General features: G+C 41.8%; 1 protein-coding gene across 1 annotated transcript in view; it reads right to left on the minus strand.

Moving 5' to 3' along the window:
* The window catches only part of IGSF3 (immunoglobulin superfamily member 3), a 172241-nt gene that overhangs the window by 49813 nt on the left and 98413 nt on the right, over window positions 1-24015 (minus strand). Inside the window, exons 3-4 of the mRNA XM_054974605.1 lie at window positions 4277-4687; window positions 2453-2842 (exon numbers count right to left, since the gene is read on the minus strand). Of these exons, the coding sequence (XP_054830580.1) occupies window positions 2453-2842; window positions 4277-4687 (801 nt within the window). The remainder of the gene's footprint in view (window positions 1-2452; window positions 2843-4276; window positions 4688-24015) is intronic.

The following is a 24015-nucleotide window of genomic DNA, read 5'->3' on the forward strand; positions in this document are numbered from 1 at the left end:
GGAAGTCATGTAGACAGTTGGGTTTCTGAGGCAATGAGCTCAAGCTGACCTGGCAAGATTTTATTATTGTCTCTCTAACAGTCAGAGGAACATTTTGCTAAGTATCGCTCCAAATTTAGCAGACACATCAAATAGAATTCCTGCCTTAGCCCTCTAAAAGACATGGCAGAACAAGAGCTCATGGTATCAGAACAGCATTCTCCAAGCTCATAAAGGCAAATACATATTTAAGAGTTTGAAAGCCTATGCGAATCACCCTGTAAGGACTGCCTCTTCCCACACAATCTCTCAAACCGCACCATCTCAGCACTAAGGGTCTCACCACACAGTGACGCCTGGCACGTGCTGTTTAAGTGTCGGGTTTCACAATTTTTCTTGGGAGCTGTAGTTTTAAAGGAGCTGCTGGATCGGATCACTGTGGAGAGAGAAGGATCCACTCTTTCTGTAAAACAAAGAGTTGGGAGGGAGGAGTGGAAAAGAAAAAAGCTTTTGGCTAGCTCCTTTAACTCCTTAGTTGCTGACTATGGTCCCCCCCCCCCCGCAGATTCCATCCAGAGGGATCATGGAGGGAGAGACTGTGTAGTTCAGCAACCCCCTCTGGGTAGAGTCTGCCAGATTTTAAAATAAAGAGGGTGGGGGAGACTGTGTAAGTCAGCAACTAAGGAGTTAAGGGCACTAGCCAAAAGCTTCATTTCTTTTTCACTCCCCCCCCCCCCAACTCTTTGTTTTACAAAACAAACAAGAGATAGGGTGCAAGGGAGCGAGGGAGCGAGTGCAAGGGAACAAGAGGAACATGCTTCCTCTCGCTGCTGCCAGGGGGCTCCCCTTGCTCCCCTAAATGCCCTTGGGAACCGAGCACACTGGCAGCGGAGAGAGGGAGCCAAGCAGACTAGATGAGATGCCTAGAGAAAGAACCTCTGCCAGAGAGAAGGGGGATTCTCCCTCTTCTCCCTGACAGACGTTTTTTCTCACTACATCTCCCATCAAACTGATGAGGGTCCTCCACGCATCAGAAAGGCAAAACTCAAAGAGGCTGTCTGGGTTGTACTCCCTACTCTGTGGAACTCCTTTGGCCTGCTTAAAGGCAGAATTGTAAGTTCCTCCTCTACTAACAGCGCAATTCTAAGCAAAATCAAAAAGAGTCCAGTAGTACCTTTAAGACCAACCAATTTTATTGTAGCATAAGCTTTCAAGAATCACAGTTCTCAGAAGAACTACAGACTAACACAGCTAACTCCTCTGAATTCTAAGCAAAATCACTCTCGTCTAAGCCTACTGATTTCAATGGGCTTAGACTGGAGTAACTCTCTTTAGGATTACACAGTAAGAAGAGTCTTTAAAGCCCAGCCACCAGTTATTAACTGTAAGGTAGAATCAAGAACATGAAATCAGCAGCAATCATATGGGAGGAGGAATGCTTAGCCATTCTCCCACCGCTCACTTTCTCTCACCAATCACCATCCCAGCTGTTTTTGTTCTCAGTGGGGTTTCAGATCCATGTTCCCACACAAACACAGACAGAAAACTTTGGCAAGGGAACAGACAGCTGAAAGAAAAGTAAAGCACTCTCCTCTCACTTCTCTACTGGAAACTGCACCCTCCTACTGCCACTTTACAATGAAGAAGTGGCAACTGTTTCATCCAAATCTTACCAGCCTGATCCTAAATGAACTAACTCAGAAGCATGAAGGCTGCTTACAATTGAAGTTCAAGTCTTCCAGTGCTTCAAAGAGCAATGGAAGACGCTGTACCAAATCTTTCAAGTAAATGGATCTGGTGACATTAGAAGTATACTGTTTAAATTCTTCATGTTTACTATTTGCATGAATAATTTGTATTTTTAAGTTTTAGGTTGCTAACAATATGCACTGCAAGTTTTTATGAGTTGTTAGACACTTTGAGCCTCCGGAGTATAAGTGGCACAGAAATCTTACTAAGAGCTAAGCTACAAGAGACAAATTACACGAGGAGGAGCACATGAAGGGAGTCGCAATGTTAGCTGGGAAGCTGAGTTTTAAAAGAGATCAGAAGGCTTTGTCAATTTGCCCTATCTACAGAGCCAGGGAGATCTGCTCATAGGGTTATTTCCTCTTTGCCTCTTAGAAGGAGAGGTGAAACTGACAGAACCTTAGGGAGGCAAAGAGGAAATTAACAAACCCTCTGAGCAGCATCTCCTTGGCTCTGTAGAGAGGGGAAATTGACAAAGCCTTCGGGTCTCTTTTAAAACTCAGCTTCCTGGCTAACATTGCAACTCCCTTCACGTGCTCTTCCTCGTGTAATTCGTCTCTTGTAGCTTGGCTCTAACTGTGTCACAGCTTCCTCTGAAAACTGCATTGTATAATGGTCAAGGAGAAGTAAGCCCCATGAACTGATTTCTTGCATATACATGTCTCTGCCCTGCTCCCTCCCTCACAACCCTGCATTCTCAAGAGTAGCTAAGACCTCTGCTTACTAAGAGGCAGCACTGTGATGGGCGTGTTCTTCGGTCGTTTGCTGTCTCCATCAATGTATTCACCAGTTGATGTCTTCAAGCGCTCTGTCACTCGACAGTTGTACTTTCCACTGTCTTCTAGTCGGAGTCGGTAGATTTTCAGGATATAGACACTGTCACTCTCTTTGGACACTTTCAGTTGCCCTAAAGCTTCACGCTGGGCAAACTCATTGTTAAGTACTGGCACAGCATTAGCCCCAAAACTAGCAATTAGGGAGCTGTTGAAGGCCCATGAGATGGAGAAGTATCTCTTGGCAACATTCTGTACCTCCAAAATACACCGGAACTCCACTGGTTCACCCACAGTGTACATCCGTTTCTCTGTCTCCAGTCGGACGTTAATATCCATATCTAAAGAGACAGAATACACACAAGCACACACACATACATCCCAAATGAGACAGCATCACAGCAATGAACACACTGAAAACCCTAACTGGATCACTCAAACAGGCAGTGAGACATCAAGACATACTTGGCAATTTACTTCCCCCATGACTATAACCATTCCATCAAATGCTAATGACTACATGTCTCTGCATAGGCAGAAATAAGCATTTGGGGGACACTAATTATGGCACAATTGCTTATCAGATTCATACCAGTTTTCCATCACAGAGGAAAGAGGCAAGGCTAGATACTATTTCTAGTCACTAGTTTCATGCTGCCATATTGAGAGGTTATCTCATCTTGGCTTGCATATTTTGATTCAAAGTTCCAACTAGCAATTGTTATGAAGTACTATATCCAGGTGTCTTGGATTGCCATTTGGGCAAAATCTCAAATTTATCTTCATTCACTGAAAACATCAAGAGACAGGAAAGGAATATTAAAAAAAACTGAACAAAAGTGCAAATCCTACCAAAATTGTGAGCACTGACTGAAAGGTAAAGCAAGAAGATAACACCATTAAAATAAAAGAGAGAGACAGGGAGACATGAAAGGACAACATCAACACAGGGCGAAATACTGTTCAGAATACTTCAAAAAAGAAGACCAATGCCTTGATTATATATTAAGAACAATCAGGGTATTCAATGTTAAAAACTCATAGGTAAATATTAATTGGGCAGAAAGGCATTAAATAAATGTTTCATTTAATGGGAAAGTTTTCTCACCCACATTGCACAGAAGCCATGAAGCCATAATGAGAGAAAAATAAACCACCTTTCCAAGGTACATAATGCATTCCCTTCTACATATAAGAGTTAAAACCTTAAAATGTCATAAGAAAGATTGTAAGCTATACTTAACATTCTAAATCAAAAAGTTACAAATGTCATAAATTTTAGTTCTGCCTTTGCACATAAGATTATTCCTCCCACTCAAATACAGATTCACAATTTAATTCAGATGGTATACTTTAGGACTGCCAAATCAGTCCTTCAACTAGACTGTTCCCAAAGAGCTACATTTGCTTATAAAGGCATCTTTGTCATAGTTAATGGCATATCAGACATAGCATTTATTAATTTATTTATGTATATCCCACTTTTTCCCCAATGGGGACACAAAGCAGCTTTCAACATCATTCTCCTCTATTCAATTTTATCCCCACAACCACCACCCTGTGAGGAAGGTTAAGTGGAGTCTGTGTGACTGGCCCAAGCTGCCTTGGTGGAGGGGGGGGGGGGTCTCCCAGATCCTAGTCTGGCACTCTAACCACTATACACATCTTTGATCAGTATGCCTTCTCCTCTCCTTCCCATTCCTATACCCAAAAATCCCCCCTCAAGAAAATACTATCAAATGCTACATGAGAGAAAATAAACATGACACACTAACCAGTTCCTTCCACATAGACCATGGTGCCCTCCGAGCGCTTGTGGGTCATTGCATACCAAGTGCCATCAGGATCCTGAATCCACTCTGCTGCCTCACAGTAAAACTTGCCCTCATCAGTAGACTGCAGGTTGTAGATTGTGAGCTTGGACTGAGTCTCGCCTATTTTATCCAGGCGGATATCACCACTGGCATATCGCTGGCTGTACTCACTTCCAGCATGCAATACAAAATCTCGACTGAGGGAGATCACCTCTATCGCAGGCTCGTCTGCTCTTTGCTGGTACCAGGCAATGGAAATATGGCTATGTTGTACAGTAGTCTTTGATATCTCACATTTCAGCTCCAGAGAATCATGCTGCACTTTATTTAGGGTCTGGGCTTCTGAGGTCACCCGCAAAGAGTCAGGAATAACTGCAATAGAGAGAGAAGACTATTAGCACTTAATGTTATTACAAGGTAATTTTTGAGCAGAGCAAAAAACATAAAATTATAATGGATCCTTAGAACAGAAGGGAAAACCACTGATAGTTCAGTGGTGGACCTTATGTAAGTCACTGGTGAAGGCCTTGACTTCCTAAACTAATGGGATCAATCCTCGCCCCAGATCATTTCCACTAATGAAAGGGAGGGGGCATTTTTGTCAACTTCTGATTCCCATCTCTTGCTGCAGACCTCTTGATTTGTCCTGGAGGAAGAAATTATCAGCAGAATACAACAGAAAACAATTTCAAGCTATTGGAATCTGTGGCAGGGATGAGAAAAGCTTCTCCCACAGAACCTGGAGACCAGGGCTGACAGTGTTGGAATGGATGGCCAGCTGATACGGCTCAGTCTAAGACTGATTCTGATATGAAGCTATATTCCCTTGGAAGGATTCTTGGAAGTTTGAGACTTACCACCTGCTTATGTGACCACTGCTCTTTCTGGCTACTTAAATCTGTCAGGGAGGGCTGGTGGACTGGGCCTAAGAGATAGTTAATGTCTCCTTTAGAGAGGGGGTGGTCACCCAAGCCCTGAAACAGGCTGTGGTGCATCCACTTCTAAAGAAGCTGGACCCAGGAGTTGAGAGACAGAGTCCTCACAGAGGGCAGTTTACCACTGACAGAATAGGGAAGAGTTGGTGAGGAAGTCTGGGAAACAGGTGCAGACTCCCCAATGGGCCAAAGAAAGGGGATAGATTTTCTAAGGCGAGGAGACTTTCCCTATCAAGTCAAACAGGGAGGTAGCTCTGGAGAGTGGAGAGATCCCTGGTCAGGTGTGGCTTGAAACTGCCTGTGAAGACCTCCAGATTCAGTTAATGAATGAAGGAAAGCTCTGCTGTGTGAAGAGAAGGAGTCTGAGGTACTAGAAAGTGGGAACCAGCCCTCCTGACTCAAGAAGAGAAAGAAAATACTAAAGAGAAAGTATATTCAAGTGTTTGGGGGAAGACAAGAGAATCAAAGCATAAAAGCATAAGCCTTAAGTAACAGTAAAGAGCATAAGAACTGAAGTCTGTGCATGTTCTGATTTTTACCTCAGTGATAGTTATATATGTTGAATTTTACCTCAGAAATCTTCAACCTCTAATTTCACCTGACTTTCTCTCTCTAATGTAAATAAACCAATTAGTTATTTTTAGAACTTTAAAAATAAATGGTGCCATTTTTGTGGTTTAAGGACGAGGGACCCTGTATTTATTAATTTTTATTTATTTATTTATGTCATTTATAGCCCACCTTTCTCACTGAGACTCAAGGCGGATTACAGTACAATCAGTAGCAAGGACAAGGGTAGGCATTTCCATACAGTGTCAAGGACATTTCCATAAACAATGTCATAGGGTAGATGAATACAAGTTTATAGAGACATAGCATTAGCAAGGATCCAATACAGAGTTGAAGGATTGCTGAAACAGAACATAATCCATTCTAGGATTGACATTAGACAACATGAAGCACAAGCAGTATATACGAGTACATATTCAAAGCAACAGATAATATGTAAGGCAATATAATGGTTGAGCCCATGGTTCCCAACTCATTGGCGAAACATTCGAGCCCCACTCCCTACAACACCTCCCTCCTATCTGAGTAAAAAAGCCTTTTTGAATAATTCAGTTTTGCATTGTTTTGGGAAAGCCAAGAGCGTGGGAGCTCTCCTGACCTCCTCAGGCAGGCTGTTCCATAAGGTAGGGGCCACCACAGAGAAGGCCCGTGTATGGGCTGCAGTTGATTTTGCCCATGTGCAGGCTGGCACCTGCAAGAGACCCTGTTCGGATGAGCGAAGCTGCTGTGGAGGGACATAGGGAGGGAGGCGGTCCCATAGGTATGTCAGGCCAAGGCCATGAAGAGCTTTGTATGTAATAACCAGTACCTTGAATTGAGCACAGTAGCTGATAGGTAGCCAATGGAGTGACTGCAGGATGGGAGTGATCTTCATGCTCCTGCTTGCATCTTCTAACAGTCAAGCTGCAGCATTTTGCACCAATTGGAGCCTCCTAGTTAACTTAGATGGAAGACCAATATATAGTGCATTACAATAGTCAAGTTTTGATGTTCCCATAGCATGGATCCAGGTGGCCAGGTTGGCTGTGTCAAGATAAGAAGCCATCTTCCAGGCTAGAGTGGGATTGTAGACAGCATTTTTTGCAGCTGCCTTTACTTGTTTTTCTAGTAATAACGCTGGATCCAGTGTAACCCCTAGGCTCTTAACCAAGTCAGCGAGGGTCAAACAAACTCCATCGAAAGTGGGGAATTCAATGTCTTTCAGCATATCTGACTTCCCAACAAGCATCACTTTAATTTTGTCTGGGTTTAATTTCAATTTGTTATTTTCCAGTCATTTCACCATGGCTGTCAGGCAGCGATCTAAGATTTCTACTGCATCCTGTGGGGACCTGGATAGCGAGATATAGAGTTGGGTGTCATCCTTTCTTTCTGTGAGAATGGGGAAATTTCTGGATATAGCTAATATGAGGAATCCTGTGGGTCTGGAAAGTTCCTAACTTATATTCATGCAGAAAATGAAAAAAATTAAATTATATAGAACAACAAATTTCCCCACTAATGAGTTAACAGAGGACTTCCCTTCAATGGTCTGACCAAGAAAAGAACAAAGGAATACCCAATAAAATAAAAAGTGGATATTGCATTAGACAAGCAAAAGGCATTCTAACTGTATGCATGTACACAAAGCAGAGTATGGAGGTCAAGGGTGGTTTAGCTGGGCGTGAACTGAATCCCTGAATGAGACACACAGAATAGGTAGAAAATCTCTTATCAAAGAAGTAGGTATTTATATTGCTGCAATATTTAATGAAGTACTCAGTTTGATCAGTTAACTGAAACATTTTAATCAGGCAACACATTTTTAAATGTTGAAAAAAATGTAAACAAGTGCTTCAGAAATTGCAAAAGGCATGCAAAGCCTTTTTGTGTGTGAAGAGCAAAGTGGGGATACCTAAGGTGATGCCTCCTGCCACGTGTGTGCTTCATTTAAAGGTAGAATTCTTTTTAAGAACTTTTCTTTTAGAACATATGCAAATTTAATTAATTAGCCAATAAATAAATAATTTGTACAGTTCGTTTGTTTACATTGTTTTAAATGAAGAAACAGCTTCAGTATTGAAAATACTTTCAAACCTTACCAGGTGTGGTATTGTATTTCTCCTTCAGAGAGAAACATAATGTTCACTGCAGACTAAACCCCAAAACCAATTCTCTAGGGTAGGCTGATGAAACTGTAGCTGATTCAACTTCACGGCATTCCCAGATCATCACTTCTACTGGAAGAGCATTCACATAATCAACAGCTAATGCTTTTAAAGAAAGTAACTGATCATCTTTTCCTTATTTTGCTCCATAAAATTAAACCAATGGACTCTCCTTCCAGTTTTATATATTTCCAAGTGGCAGCTTTACAGGGCCAGTTTCTTTCAGAGGAGGGAACGTGGGAAACTCAGAGCCAAACTGCACACAACCATGGCAGCTGTATGTCTCATGTCTGCTTTGCGGACTAGAAGGGGATACAAGGACTCTGAGCGGACGAGAAAGATTTCTCTTAATTCTACCAAATTAGGGGTCTACAAGCGGGCACCTGTGAGACTGGAGTGGGAGAAGTCCTATAAGTTTATCTTGCTTTTCTGGCCCTCTCCCTCCACCCCCCACTTCTTTTTCTTCTTCTGTCCCCCACTAGCACTTTCCCTTCCTTTCTCACAGGTTAGCTTTTAGTAGGGCAAACTTTAATAAACTCAGAGATATGATTAGAGTTATTCCATGGACAAGAATGCTGAAAGGGAAAGGAGGAAGTGAAGAGGGCTCTCCTAAAAAAGAGCTGTTGCAGGCTCAAATAATCACAATTTCATAACAACATTCGATTTATATACCACCCTTCAGGACAACTTAACACCGACTCAGAGCGGTTTACAAAGTATGTTATTATTACCCCCACAGCAAACAAACACCCTGTGAGATGGGTGGGGCTGAGAGAACCTCCCGGCACAAAATGCATGCACACTCCTAGGACTGCACGATGACATCACTTCCAGGAAGTGATGTCATCGTGCAGGGTGTGGCTTCCCCCCAGGAGTGCCTCCACAATTCGGGCCCATTCGCCTCCCTAGCAATGTTCCCTCTAAGCAGTGCAGTGTTGTGAGCCAAAAATCTACTTTGTGAGCAGCAACTTGCAAGTTTTGAGCATGACTTTTCCAAAACCAGAATCCATTTGATTAGAAGACTTTTGAATTAGATTGTCTGAGGCATTGGTATTGGGTTCCATCAATATGTTGATGACAACCACTTACACATGTAGTTCTCAAAAGCTTATGCCTCAATAGAGTTGGTTAGTCTTAAAGGTGCTACTGGACTTTTTACTATTTTGCAACTACAGACTAACACAGCTAACTCCTCTGGATATTAAAGAGTGCATCTGTAATATATGGAATTCACTGTCACATGATGTAACAACTGCTAGAGGGTAATTAGGGACTTCAAAAATGATTAGAAAAATGTGTGAAGTTTATTCACAGTTATTTTAGCGTAAGAGTTAACTGGATACTCCACGTATAGGGGCAGTATACCACCTGAGCCCAGACTAGGACAACCCAGGCTAGCCTGATCTCGGAAGCTAAGTAGGTGATCCCTCCAGGGTTGTTTCACAGAAGTAGGTAACGGACAACCACCTCTGCACATCTCTTGCCTTAAAAATCTTGCAGGGTTGCTATTTATTTTATTTTGTTTGCACTATTTATAGTCAGCCTTTCTCATTGAGACTCAAGGTACATTTCACAGTATAAGTCAATACAATCAACAGAATGGGGCATTCAATAAACAATACAATAGGGAATGAGTTGCAGAAGTTTGAAAACAATCAGAAGTTGGATATAGTGCTGAAAGTGTTAAGAAACAAGAACCGAACTTCCTTAACATTTATACAAGGGGCAGACTTGATGGAGGGGGGAGGAATACAGCTTGAGTTTCAGGAGCTGGAAGCAGACATCCTCAACCTCCACCCTCTCCAGGTGCCAGCCCCCAAATCTTCAGGAATTTCCCTACCTGGAGCTGGCAACACTGGACGAGTGTGAAGCATGCGAGCCAGCTGAGGCCAGGGCGCACCATGTAGCCGACTGCGTGCCCATGCTTGGCCGCCGGCCTGCCACCATCACCTTCTCCAGCTCCTGGCACCAAGGTGTGCTGGAACTGCGGTCCACTGAGTTTCGGCAGAAAAAAAGCCCTGCCGGTCTTTTTCTTCCTTTTCCTGCTCATTAATGCCTACTCCCAGGTTCACTGGAGTGGCATCTCTCTCATCCTCCGTACCACCTTCTTTGTCCTTTCCTACTGCTTTTCTGGTTGCTACCATGTGCATGCACCTACTCACATGCTTGTTTGCTAACCGGCAGCACCAGTGTCTCTCCTGCCTAGCTCACCTGCTAGTGGCTGTAAGGAGCAAGCCTTGTTCCACCTGATATAGAGTAAAACTTTGGTTCAGGCTTCATGCCTTGTAAGAAATCTTACTAGGCCTGTTTACTGGGAAAGGCACAGCTCTGATAATTAATTGCACCTGGGCTGCTTTTCCCCTGCTAGAGAGTGACCTTGGGGGAGAACAGTGTCTGCCACGATCTCAGCTCTAGCCATACTCCCTAAACTTTCACACTGAGGTAATGTCTAATTAAGTAATGAGCCCTGATTGGTTCCTTTCAGTGGGCTGATGCCCCCTTCAGATTTGAAGAAGCCTCTCTGTTTCTAGGCAGTTTACCATTCTATACCATTCCAGACCAGTCTTGACCAGCTATGCTACTTTGTAGCCACTACCAGCTATGTGAGAAGAGAGCTTCTAGCTCCATGTCATCTCCAGGATGCCTAGAGTGAGCTGGCATGGATGGACTCGGATAAAATCAACCAGCTTTGGAACCAGCTCAGAGAATGTTTAGTCACTTAACCAGCAAGTAGTATTTTAGCCAGTTAGAACATAGATCAGCAAGCTGTTGTTTTCTGCCTTGCCTAAATGCTTTCATGACCGGTTTCTGCTTAGCACACGCTCCTATGTTCTTGCTTTAATAAGCTCCTAATACATTTTACCAGCCTGTGTCCAGTGTTGCTTGCTAAGGAGGTACACGCTCATAAGAAGCAAGGAAGCAGGGATGCTTCAAACAAACAACCAGAGTTCTTAGAAGCCCCTAGAGGTCCTGTTCAGTCTGGAGAACCAGCAGGGGCAGGGGATGAGAGCCTCTGGGTCGATACAGCGGCTCTCCCACATTCCCTGCCACTCCTTCCCCCCCTCTCCTCTCATTTTTACTGCCTGGCAGCAGTTCCTTTCAGGTGCTTTGGCTAGTTTTGATAGTTCATAGGGTTGCTAAGTAACTATAAAAATGGCAGTTGATATCTCGCAATACAGCCCCTCCCCCCGGTAAGTATACATTTCTGTTTTAAAAATTTGAGTTTTTTCTTTTTGGATTTTTGTGCAAAACTGAAGAGGGACGAGGCTGGCCCAGGTTTATATAAAAAAATCACATCACTCTGTATCTGACTCAAGTGAGTGGGTTTTTTGATCCACACCTAAGGTCTAGCTTCAGCAGTAACCTCAAAGTCTAGCTTAACTGACTGTGTAAAGATAACCATAGGTCTTATATTAGCCCTGGATCAATGAAATATAAGGTGATATTACACTCATTAATCACACAATGAAGCACATGAAAAATATCAGCACTGTGCTGTCCCCAGGCTATCATGGGTATGTAACAGCCCCCTCCCCATTTATGCACATTTCAAACAGAATATAAATATCTCAGTATTCTTTTCTTCCTACTCCTCTGAGGAACATGCCATTAGTGCACATTTCTGTCTTTCTGGTTTAGCAGTCAATGCAAGAAGAAACCGATCCCTATTTTTCCCATGATGCTCACATAATATTTAAAATTCTTATTTAAAACCAACTATGAATAGTTTCAGAGGCAGATCAGCTCTATTCTGCCCTGCAGCCACAGAACTCCCTTGCAACTTAAAAAAATTAATCAATTAAGTCTGATGTAAAACTTGTGAAGGAGCACATGACATTTCTTTGCTGATCTCTCAACAGATATATATACAAGAATAGGAAATGGCTTTGTAAAACCCATGACAAGGGAGTGGGGCGTCTGCAACTTTTTCATGTAACTCAGTGCATGAAGTCTACAGATCATCTCCCAACTCAGTTATAAAGGCAGATCTCTAGGATTTTACATTATACCTACAACATTCTATGGCCCACCCCACTGTAATGTGCAGCACTAATTGGTATTCTAAGCCTAACAGAAGCAGCAAAAAGACATCACATCTACCCAAACTTGACTGTCATTTATCATAAAATGAGAGTTTCTCTTCAGTTATAAAACAGCAGCATGGTTCTGTATTAATTAATCATGGGATAATTTTATATTTGTTCTTCTGCTGGAAGAAGGAGGAATTGACAAAAAAGCCAAAAACTGTAAAGAATGACTAGCGATATAACCTGGTCTTTTGTAGGCAAGTGTGGGTTGCTGTGGTGGCAAAATTCCTCTGATTATCCAGCTCTATGAAGTCACCGAAAATGACATCTTTATAAAAATGCACAGTTTATTACAATTTTATGTATTTATTTTTACAACAGTTATGTCCTGCCCTTCTGCACTTATAAGGACCATCAAAGTTGCTAGCAAACTAAAAACATATATAATAAAACCCACAAAAACACATCATTAGAACAATTAAAACCAGAGCTAAAATGTGCATGCAAAACCAAAAAAAAGTTAAGCACTGGAGAGAAAGGAGAGGTCACTGAAGAAATGCCAAACAAAACCAAAAAAAAGTCTTCACTTGCTGGCAAAAGTTGGCATGAGAAAGGGGCAGATGATTCTCCCTGAGGAGAGAGTTCCAGAGTTTGCGCCATGACCAAGAAGACCCTCTCCTGGGAGGATCCGAAGCAAGCCTCAAAAGATGTCTGCAGTGGGTTGGATAGGTTTATAGAATGTACAGCTTGCTGTATAGCTTGTACTATGTTGGTGTAAGTAAAGAGTCTATCATGTCATTTTTGTATTGTGTAACATGTCATTCTATTATGTTTTATCTCAGTTCTGTTTCAGTTTTTGGTTGGTTCCAGATTCCTACAACCAAATCCTATTGCATTGTCTTTTGGATGTTCCATCCTATTGTTTGTATGACTTACTCTGTATAATCGACCTTGAGTACCAGTGAGAACATCGGACTATAAACAACATTAAAAAAAAAAGGAAGTAGGATGTCCTTCAGGTATGTTGGTCCCAAACCTTATACAGCTTTTAAGGTCAACACCAGCACATTGAATTGTGCCCAGAAACAGATTGGGAATCAATGCAGAAGGGCCAAGAATGGAGTGATATGGTCCCTATGACCCACTCCAGGCAACATCCTGGCTGCAGTATTGTATGTTTCTGAACACTTTTCAAGGGCAGCCCCATGCAATAACAACAACAGTTCATTTGTATATCACTCTTCAGTGCAGATTAGTGCCCACTCAAAGTGATAAAGAAAATCAGTGTTATTATTGCTACAATGCAGCTAGGGAGCTTGAGCTGGGAGGGTGGCCACCTGGGGAGTTCAGGGCAGTAGTGAAATTTGAACCAGTGAAGTGCTGCATTGCAGTTCACTTAACCACTATGGTACACCAGCTCTCAAGTGCAATGCAGCAATCTAAGCTAGATATAACCAGAGCAGGCATGACAGAGGCCAGATCTTTTCTGTCCAAGAAAGCCTGTAGCTGGCTAATCAGTTGAAGGTGGTAAAAGGTACTTCTGGCAACAGCTGCCACCTGCTTATCCATCAGCAGACCTAGCTCCAAGAGCACCCCCAGGCATCTGTTCCTTCAAGGGGAGGCCAACCTCATCCAAAACAGGAGATACTTGAAATCCCAGGCAAGACCTTCGCTCATCAGTAGGACTTCGGTCTTGTTCAGATTAAGTGTCAGTTGATAAGCCCACATCCACTGCAAAACTGCCTCTTGGTGCCAGTTCAGGTTTCTTACAGCCTCCCTATGATTTCCTGGAAGCGTGAGATAAAGCATAGCATCTACTTACTGGTGATAACCCAGCTCAAATCTCTGAATGACCTCACCCAGCAGTTTTGTGTAGATTGTATTGTCGAAGGCTTTCACGGCCGGAGAACGATGGTTGTTGTGGGTTTTCCGGGCTGTATTGCCGTGGTCTTGGCATTGTAGTTCCTGACATTTCGCCAGCAGCTGTGGCTGGCATCTTCAGAGGTGTAGCACCAAAAGACAGAGATCTCTCAGTGTCAGCCACAGCTGCTGGCGAAACGTCAGGAACTACAATGCCAAGACCACGGCAATACAGCCCGGAAAACCCACAACAACCATTTGTGTAGATTTTTAAGAGCACAGGAGACAGGATGGAGCCTTGAATCACACCAGAGGGCCTAGGGTGCTAAGAAGCAGCATGCCAGCACCACTTTCTGAAACCTACCCTCCAGAAAGGACCAGAACAATCGCAAAATGTTGCCTCCCATTCACAGTCCAGAAAGGCGGTCCAAAATGATACCATGACTGCTGGTACTGAAAGCTGCCAAGAGGACCAGGTAAGTAAACAGAGTTGCACTCCCACCATCCATCTCCTGGTACAGGTCATCCACCAGGGTGATCTAAGCTGTTTCAGTTCCATAAACAGGACTAAAATCATACTGGAAAGGCTCCAAACAATCTGCTTCATCCAGGAAAGCTTGAAGTTGTCTAGCCAACTTCTGTTCAATCTCCTTGCTCAAGAATGGAACATTTGAGACTGGTGGATAGTTGTTTAGATCTCCTGGGTCCAGGGTAGGCTTCTTTAGAAGTGGATGTTCCAAAGCCTGTTTCAAGGCTGGGGTGACCACTCTGTGTCTCAAGGAGGCAATAACTACTGCTTGGTCTTAGCTTAGACCAAGAGATTTTATCTGCAAAGTATTCAGCAAAACAGTCATAGCAGACCACAGAGCAGTCCACCTCCTCCTGCAGGCCAGATCCCAATTGGCCTTTGACCACTCAGAAACCTCCACCTGCCTACACTGTCCAGATGCAAAGGTGGCAGAGAAGTATTGTTTCCACCACTGACATGGACTATGAGCTTTAGCCCATGTCTTACTGGATTCATCCTTTGTACATTATCACTCTAGCTGTCTCCCTTCTCTTTTCATCACCTGCAGCCCATCAGTAAACGAAGGGGCTACCTGGGCCCTAATACTTGAAAGTGGGCATCTGGGAGTGACTGTGTCAACCACCTGGGTCATTTTATTCCAGAGGTCATCGACAGAAACACCAACCATATCAACAGGATAACAATGGGTTCAGAACTTAGAGGATCCCTGGATTCTAGTTGGGTCTTATTTATGAGCCGCTCTTCCAACCTATAAATTCAGTGTTAGGGTGGGCCATTTCAGCTTCAGGGAGTGTTCTTGAATCACTCAGATTTTATTTTAAAATTTTTTTATTGGTGAGTATATAGTTAATACATACACTCCCCATCATACCTAATTTATTCCAACCCCCACCCTTTCCCTCCTCCCTCCTTGTAGACTTCCAACAGCTTTCCAACCCTTAACCTATCTTATTACTTACCTTATTTTCAATTATGTTCTTCTAAATCATATATGTATTATATCTCTTACTCTAAGCATATTCAAATTCTCTTATATATACTATATCAAATCCACTAATATATCCATTCTCTACATCACTATTTAAACTGTATATTTTTGATAAAGTCTCCTTAATAGTAATACTAGCTTAGGTTAATTAATAGCTAAATTTTCCCATTAATGGTAAAGTTACTTCTCTCTTCTATTTAAAACATCACAAATTAATAGTTCTCAAACTGCCACAGTCCTCCTTTCACATCTCATTTTTTTTCTAAATATTGTTTCAATTTCCCCCAATCTGCAATATATTCTCCTGGATCAAGATCTTTGAGTTTTCTTGTCATTTTGTCCATCTCAGCCATGTACAGCAATTTGTAAATCCAATCTTCTGTAGTTGGTATTTCTTGTACTTTCCATTTCTGCGCATATAAAAGTCTTGCTGCTGTAATCATGTAAAATAACAATGTTCTGTACTGCATTGGAACATCTTCCATTCCCAAGTTCAGTAGCAGCAATTCTGGGTTCTTATTTATTTGGGTTTGCAAAACCTCATTAATTACTTCAATTATATCTCCCCAGTATTGCTTAGCTACCTCACAAGTCCACCACATATGGTATAATGATCCTTCATGCTTTTTACATTTCCAGCATCTATCTGACATACTAGTACTTCCTAGCGCAATTTTCTTTGGTGTTAAGTACCACCTATACATCATTTTATATACATTCTCTTTAATATTAGTACAAGTTGAAATCTTCAATGTATTTTTCCACAAATGCTCCCAGGCTTCCATTGTTATTTCTTTATGAAAATTTATTGCCCATTTCACCATCTGGACTTTAACTGTTTCATCTTCCGTGTGCAATTTTAGAAGTATTTTATAAATTTTAGAGATTTCTTTTTTACCTTCTTGTAAAATCACTTCTTCTAGTTCCGAATTTTCCAATCTTATTCCTCCTTTTGAGCAGTCTGAGTTGTAAAGATCTCTGATTTGTCTATATTGAAACCATCCATAATGAGGAGATAACTCTTCTTGCGTTTTTATTTTTAACATTTTATGTTCCATTAATGTTATCTCTTTATATGTTAAACATTGTTGTTCATTATAAACAGCTCTCGGATCTATTACTTCATATGGTACCACCCATGAGGGGATACCATCTTCCATATAGTCCTTATATTTCTTCCAGATTGTGAAAAGGCTTCCTCTAATATAATGATGCAAAAACATAGAGTCCGCTTTTACTTTATCATACCACAAATAGGCATGCCATCCAAACAGTTTTTTATATCCCTCCAGAGCCAGCAGTTTATGGTCTTATAACATTATCCAATCTTTTAGCCATACCAAACATATTGCTTCATAGTATAATCTTGTATTTGGCAGTTGCAGTCCACCTCTTTCTTTCGAATCTTGTAATACTTTCATTTTCACATGGGGTTTCTTGCCTGCCCACACAAAGTCTGAGATTTTCCTTTGCCATTTATCAAATTGTTTGAAGTCTTGGATAATTGGGATTGTCTGCAACAAAAACATCACACGTGGTAACACATTAATCTTCACTGCTGCTATTCTTCCCAACCATGACAAGTTTAATTTATTCCATTTTATCAAATCTTTTTCTATTTGTAGCCACAGTTTCTCATAGTTATTTTTAAATAAGTCTATATTTTTCACAGTCAGCTCAATACCTAGATACTTCACTTTATTAGTTACCTCACAATCCGTTATCTCCATTAGTTCTTGCTGTTTTTGCTTTATCATATTCTTACACAATATCTTCGACTTCTTTTTGTTCACATAAAATCCAGCCAAGTCTCCAAATTCCTTTATTTTATCTATTATTTTTGGCATGTTGTCTATTGGATCTTCTACTATTAACATTACATCATCCGCAAATGCTCTGACTTTGTAGGAAAATTCCTTTATTTTTATGCCTCGAATTGTATCGTCCTCTCATATTTGAATCAACAATATTTCCAAAATCAAAATAAACAACAATGGAGACAAAGGGCAGCCCTGTCTTGTACCTTTGCTTATTTTCAGTTTTTTGGTCAAAATATCATTCACTACAATCGCTGCACACTGGTCTTTATAAATTTCTTTAACTGCTTGTATGAACTTTTCTCCCATTTGCAGCTTTTCCATAGTGGCAAACATAAAGTCCCAATTCAGATTGTCAAATGCTTTTTCCGTGTCCACGAAAAAGAAACCAACTTCCTTATCACAATGCTTATCATAGTATTCAATAGCGTTTATTACTGTCCTTAGGTTATCCTTAATTTTTCTATTAGGTAGAAATCCAGCCTGTTCTTCTGCAATAAATTCCAACAGCCATCCCTTTAACCTCTCCGCCAAAATTTTTGCAAATATCTTGTAATCATTATTCAACAACGAAATTGGCCGATAATTTTTAACATTAGTCAGATCTTGTCCGTCTTTCGGAATCAACGATATGTTGGCTTCGTTCCATGAGTCAGGAATCCTTTGGCCTTGCAAGATTTCATTCATTACCTCTCTTAAAAAAGGTGCCAATTCATTAGCCATCATTTTATAGAACTTTGCCGTTATTCCATCCGGACCTGGTGCTTTCCCTAATTTAGTTGATCGTATAGCTTCTTTTATTTCTTCCTCTGTCACTTCCCTGTTTACCTTTTCTTTCCATTCCCCTAACATCACTGGAAGCTTCATTTTCTCCAAATATTCTGCTATTGAATCTCTATTCACCTCCTTTTTTTGGTACAATTTTGCATAAAATTTAAAAAAAGCTTTACTAATAGCTGGTTGATCCAACAGTATTTTATCCTCTTCTCGGATTTTAATTACAGTTTTCTTCTCTTTTTTCTTTTTTAATTGCCAAGCTAAATATTTCCCAGGTTTGTTTGCGCCCTCAAATGATTTTTGATTCATTTTTTTCAAATTCCACTCCAATTCTTTATTATTCATTGCCGTCAATTGTTCCTGCAGAATTTTTATATCCTGATATATTTTCTTCTTCCCTGGTCTTTTCTTAAGTTGTATCTCTTTGGCTTTGATTTTTTCCATAATTTCATGTCTCTTTTCTTCCTTTCTCTTTCTGTCTCTTGCATTTAAGTCCATTAATATTCCTCTTGTCACAGCTTTGTATGTGTCCCATACCTTGTGAGTTGGCACGTCCTTATTCATGTTATATTGTATAAAGAACTTGGTCTCTCTTCGTAGCAACGCCATATTATCTTCTATCTGCAGCAAATCCTCATTTATCCTCCATCCTCTTCTTTTAGTATTTTTCCCAAATTTCCACATGACTGGATTGTGATCTGAGCCTACCTTGGGCATTATCTCCCTTAGTCCATATCGCCAGTTCCTTGGAGGCCCAGATCATGTCAATTCTTGATAATGTAAAATGTCTTGCTGAATAAAATGTATATTGTCTATTTTTGGGATTTTGTCTCCTCCATACATCCTCCAGACTTTCTTGGAATCACTCAGATTTTAATCAGGCAGAGGCACTTGAGTCAGCTGGAAGAAGTGAGATTTTGGATCCCAGGCACAAGGTTTCATAGAGAGAGCTAAAAATCTACCATCTGATATGCAAAAAGGAAAGCATGTCAGATAAACTAGAGAGCAATTTACAGGAAAATCTGCATTGTCTTCTTTTAAATATATGCTATTCCAGCATAGAAGAATCTGAGTGAAAATTTGTTCACTTGAAAAAGTTTAATTACCTGTATTTAATAGTATTAAAGCAAGATAGAGCTTTTTCCAGTTATCCATCCAATTTACAGCCCAGGATCTAGTCTAGGGGTCCCCAACACGGTGCGCCAGTGGGTGCCATGGTGCCTTTATATATTGTGTCTTAATTCCAAAAGTACTTGGAGGCTTAAAAAAGTTTGGGACCCTAATATAGTTTCAGACCAAAATGTTGCCTAAATATTAAGCCACTTGATTCAGGCAGAAATGGGTCAAACACTAGAGCAGTCACCCACACTGTGGTGTTGGTGGATATCATGGCCCCAGGTGATGGGTTTCTTGGTGCTCATTTGTTCTTACCCAAAGCAAAGAGCTAATTCTTTGTTCTCAAAACTCTAAAAAGGCCCACAGGCTCAGTAAGACTGGGGACCCCTGGACTACATACAGAACAGGAGGTACATTGATTTGAATGAAGGGGTGGAAATCAAGCAGAAAAACCATGTGCCAGCTGACAATGTTAAGCAAAGGGAAAACGAAGTCCTGATCATACACACATTGCCATCTCGTATAAAACCCCACTGAAGTGAACGAGGCTTTGGAAGAGTAACAAGTTCAATTTATTTGAATGGGCCTGCATAGGACTTGATTAAGAATCACTTTTGTGGTAAGGGAGCTAACATGAGATGAGAGAATTTCAAAACAGATTGGAAGCCCCCTTTAACAAGGAACTTCAAAAGAGCTAAAGCAGGCAGCACTTTAACACCTGACATATTAAATAAAGCTGAAAAATACAGATGCTGCTGCTATTTTCAGTCTGATTTGGTGAAAGAAGGATTAGTAGTTTTGTGGAATCAAGACAAGGAAAGAAAGAGATGGACCATGCTGTTCTATTAAACATCAGAGTCCACATTAAGAATGTTGACAGTTCTGCAATGTTACAACTTGCCTCTAGGTGGAATCAAGGTAGGGAGGATTAAAATGAAGACAAAAAGTGAAAGGAAGAAGAATTGGAAGAAATAGCAGTTTACTTTCATACAGCCACTACATTCTTTTCTGGGAAAGCCTTTTTAAAAGGGAAAGATGATAAAAAGGAACCTTCATATACTTAAATCATACCTCACGTCTGAAAATTCCTACGGATCTACTGTAAGAATTAGTATTCCCTTTCAACTACTAGGTCGGTCAAAGTAAACTGCTTTTTTGCCATATTTATGGCAACAATGAGAAAGATGCATCCTAAGTATAATGCCTTGCTAAACACTGGGTGAATCTCATTGACCTTTGATACAATAAATTACTTCCCATACTCTGGAGTAAACAAGGGAAGGGAACCTATCCCGGACCATTTAGTTTCCTATTCCTGGGAACTGACTTGCAGAGTCATCCTAAGTCCAAAGTCAATGGTCTTGGAAGCCCTGTTTAGAATGCCAGTTATACTCCTTAAGCACTGCTCCAGAGTCAATATTATAAAAACCAGTTACCATCCTTTCTCGTGTAAATGAGATACCATCCTCTCAGCTCCCTCAAAGCTTTGGCAGCAACTCAGGAAAGTGTTCTGTTCCAAGATATTCAAGTCACAGAATTTAGAATACATTGGTGCAAAATTTTGTTTTTCAACATTTTTTAAAAAACACATGGAATACACACATCTGTCCTTGATCTTATGATTATCAGTTACCAGCTTTTTAATGCTCCTACTTTTACTGTTCCACATGCACAGGTGTAACTATCTGGGTTTGTTCTTGGTTTCTGAAGTGGGACCTGAGCGAATACTACTGTATCCTCCTTCATTTTACACCCTTTGGTGGTTCAAGACTCAGCTGGTTTCTAACCATTGACATAATGGCTGTCCTCTCCCTGGTCCCATTTTCATATGAAAATCATGGTGGAATCACAGAAAAAACATGGAGAGGATGGGAAGGATCAGTGTATTACTTCACACAATTAAAACTTAACTGTAATAGTGCAAGGATGCAGAGCAACAAAGCACATACAAGCTGAGTTACAGAAGTATCATGTGACTTAAAAGACTAAATTTATTTCGACACAGGTTTCCGTGAACCTTGCAGGCTTTGAGCTCTTTCAAACTAGGAGGGCAGCTGGAAGCTCAGGGTGTTCAGATGCATTAAATGCAACATCTGGGTTACACATAGGAGTAAGTGAACTCAAGCTCACGACAGCTTTGTTTTTAGTCTTTAAGATGCCACAAGACTTTTTTCTGCTTACCCTTTGTAATGAGCCCAGTAAAATATCAACTTCATACCTATAAGACTATATCAAATCAAAGGTTCTTTATAGGATCCAGGAAAAAAAAACTGGACATGACATCTGGCACATATTTCTTTGTGTGTGTGTGTGTGGCCCCTTTCCAGTCACCTGCATGGAGTGTGCCATGTTTGTTTTCCTCCTGGAAGAGAAGACGGACTTCACTTGTCAGAAGTGTAAGCTGGTCAGGCTTTTGGAGGAGAAGATTCAGAGCCTGGAGGAGAGGATCAGCACCCTTCAGGAAATCAAGGAAGGGGAGGATTTTATTGAAAAGAGCCTGGGGGCTCTGCAAAAGCATGAAGAAATAAGTCCAAGAGAAGAAGGAAGCGTCGATCCCCCTTCTGAGCCTCCTCTCAGTTCTGTAATACAAACCAGAAGACATGGACTAAGGTGATGCTCTGGTCCACCGGAGCTCAAGAATCGTTTTGAGGTGCTTGAGATGGTGACGGAGACAAGAGTGGAAGGAGAACCACAAAAACCTGGAGGACGGAGTAAAGAGGGCATGGGGCCACACGGAAGTGGAAGAAAATGGAAAGTAGTGGTCAACCGGGACTCTCTGCTCAGGGGTATGGAACACCATGTGACCAGGCTAGATCCCCTACTCCGAGAGATGTGTTGCTTGCCAGGAGCCAGAATTCAGGATATTACAGACCGACTGCCGAAACTGATCAGACTGACTGATCAGTACTTGTTTGTGCTGGTTCATGTGGGAACGAATGACATGGCTGTGAATACCATCGCAAGAATTAAAGGGGACTATGAAGCTCTTGGAAGGCAGTTGAAGACAGAGTGGGCACAGGTGGTATTCTCTTCTATACTTCCTGTCAAAGGAAGAGGAATGCAAAAGGAGCAGACCATACTCAAGGTGAATACTGGCTGAGGTGATGGTGCCGGCAGGTGCGCTTTGAGTTCTGGGACCACGGGATAAGTTTTCTTAGAGAAAGCCTTCTAACACATGATGGGCTTCACCTCTTAAGGTTAGGGAAGAAAATGTTTGGAAAGAACCTGGAGAGCTTCATCAGGAGAGCTTTAAACTGATGCTGCATGGGGAAGGGGACGATCAACATGGGGATTTCAATGAAGAAGTAATAACAGTGGGGGCCTACCTGGGTAGGACAGATCAAACAAAGGTACAAGGCTACAAGTGCCTTTATACCAATGACCAAAGTATGAGTAATAAGAAGGAAGAGCTTGAGCTTCTCTTGCAAACCGAGGGCTACGATATAGTAGGAATTACTGAGACTTGATGGGATGACTGGAATGTGGTAGTGGATGGGTACGAGTTGTTCAAGAAAAACCAGAAGGGCAGAAGAGGAAGCGGAGTAGCATTGTATGTGAGGAGAGGGCTTGATTGTCAGCAAGTTCTGGGAATGTGGTTGATAGCCTAGTGGAAAGTATACGGGTGGAAACAAGGGGAGGAAGGACAGAGGGTATTGTTGTTGGAGTCTGCTTCAGACCGCCTGACCAGGGAGAGGAAATGGATGCTGCCCTCCTTGAACAGAAAGGTAGAGTATCCAGACATCAGAACCTTATAATTATGGGTGACTTCAACTTCCCCAATGTGTGTTGGGAAACAAGCTCAGCAAAGCAACAAGAATCATGCAACTTCCTGACCTGCCTGGCCGATAACTTCCTTTTTCAAATGGTGGAAGAAGCTACAAGGGGCTCGGCCATACTAGACTTAATATTAACCAACAGGGAAGAATTAAGAACATAAGAACATAAGCAAAGCCATGTTGGATCAGGCCAGTGGCCCATCCAGTCCAACATTCTGTCACACACAGTGGCTAGAAATCCAGTGCCATCTAAAGGACTGTCAGTGAGGCCAGGACACCAGATGCCCTCCCACTGCCTTCCTTCCAGCACCAAGACAACAGAGCACCACCTCCCCACAAAGAGAATACCATCTATCTCCTGTGGCTAATAGCCACTGATGGACCTCTGCTCCATATATTTGTCCAGTCCCCTCTTGAAGCTGGCAATGCTTGTAGCTGCCACCACCTCCTGTGGCAACGAATTCCATGTGTTTATCACCCTTTGTGTAAAGTAATATTTTCTTCTATCTGTTCTAACCCGACTGCTCAATAATTTCATAGAGTGCCCACGAGTTCTTGTATTGTGAGAAAGGGAGAAAAACACATCTTTCTCTACCTTCTCTAACCCGTGCATTATCTTGTAAACCTCTATCATGTCTCCCCTCAGTCGCCTTTTCTCCAGGCTAAAGAGCCCCAAGCGCCTCAATCTTTCCTCATAGGGAAAGTGTTCCAACCCTTTAATCATTTTAGTTGCCCTTTAGTTGGTAGATGGGGTGAAGGTGGTGGGGACCTTAGGGGGAATGACCATGTCCTCCTTGAATTCCAGTTGCTGTGGGGGGCCAAGGAAGTTCGTGGTCAGACTCGTAGGTTAGATTTTCATTCCGTGGGGGAGTGTGCTGGAAGAGAAAGGAGCAAGTGAAGGGTGGGCTGTTCTCAAACATGAGCTTTTGCAAGCTCAAGCCCTCACTATCCCAGCAAGGCAGAAACATAGTAAGGGCTCCAAGAAACCGATGTGGATGTACAGAGAGCTCCAGAATAAGCTAAGGGAGAAAAAGGAAATGTTCAGGAAATAGAGAGAAGGACAGACCTCTAAAGAGGAGTATATGACAGTTACTAGGTACTGCAGATCAGTCATCAGAGAGGCCAAAGCTCAGTACGAGCTGGGTCTGGCCAGGAGG

This window comes from Eublepharis macularius, chromosome 3, assembly GCF_028583425.1.
Source record: "Eublepharis macularius isolate TG4126 chromosome 3, MPM_Emac_v1.0, whole genome shotgun sequence".
NCBI lineage: Eukaryota > Metazoa > Chordata > Lepidosauria > Squamata > Eublepharidae > Eublepharis > Eublepharis macularius.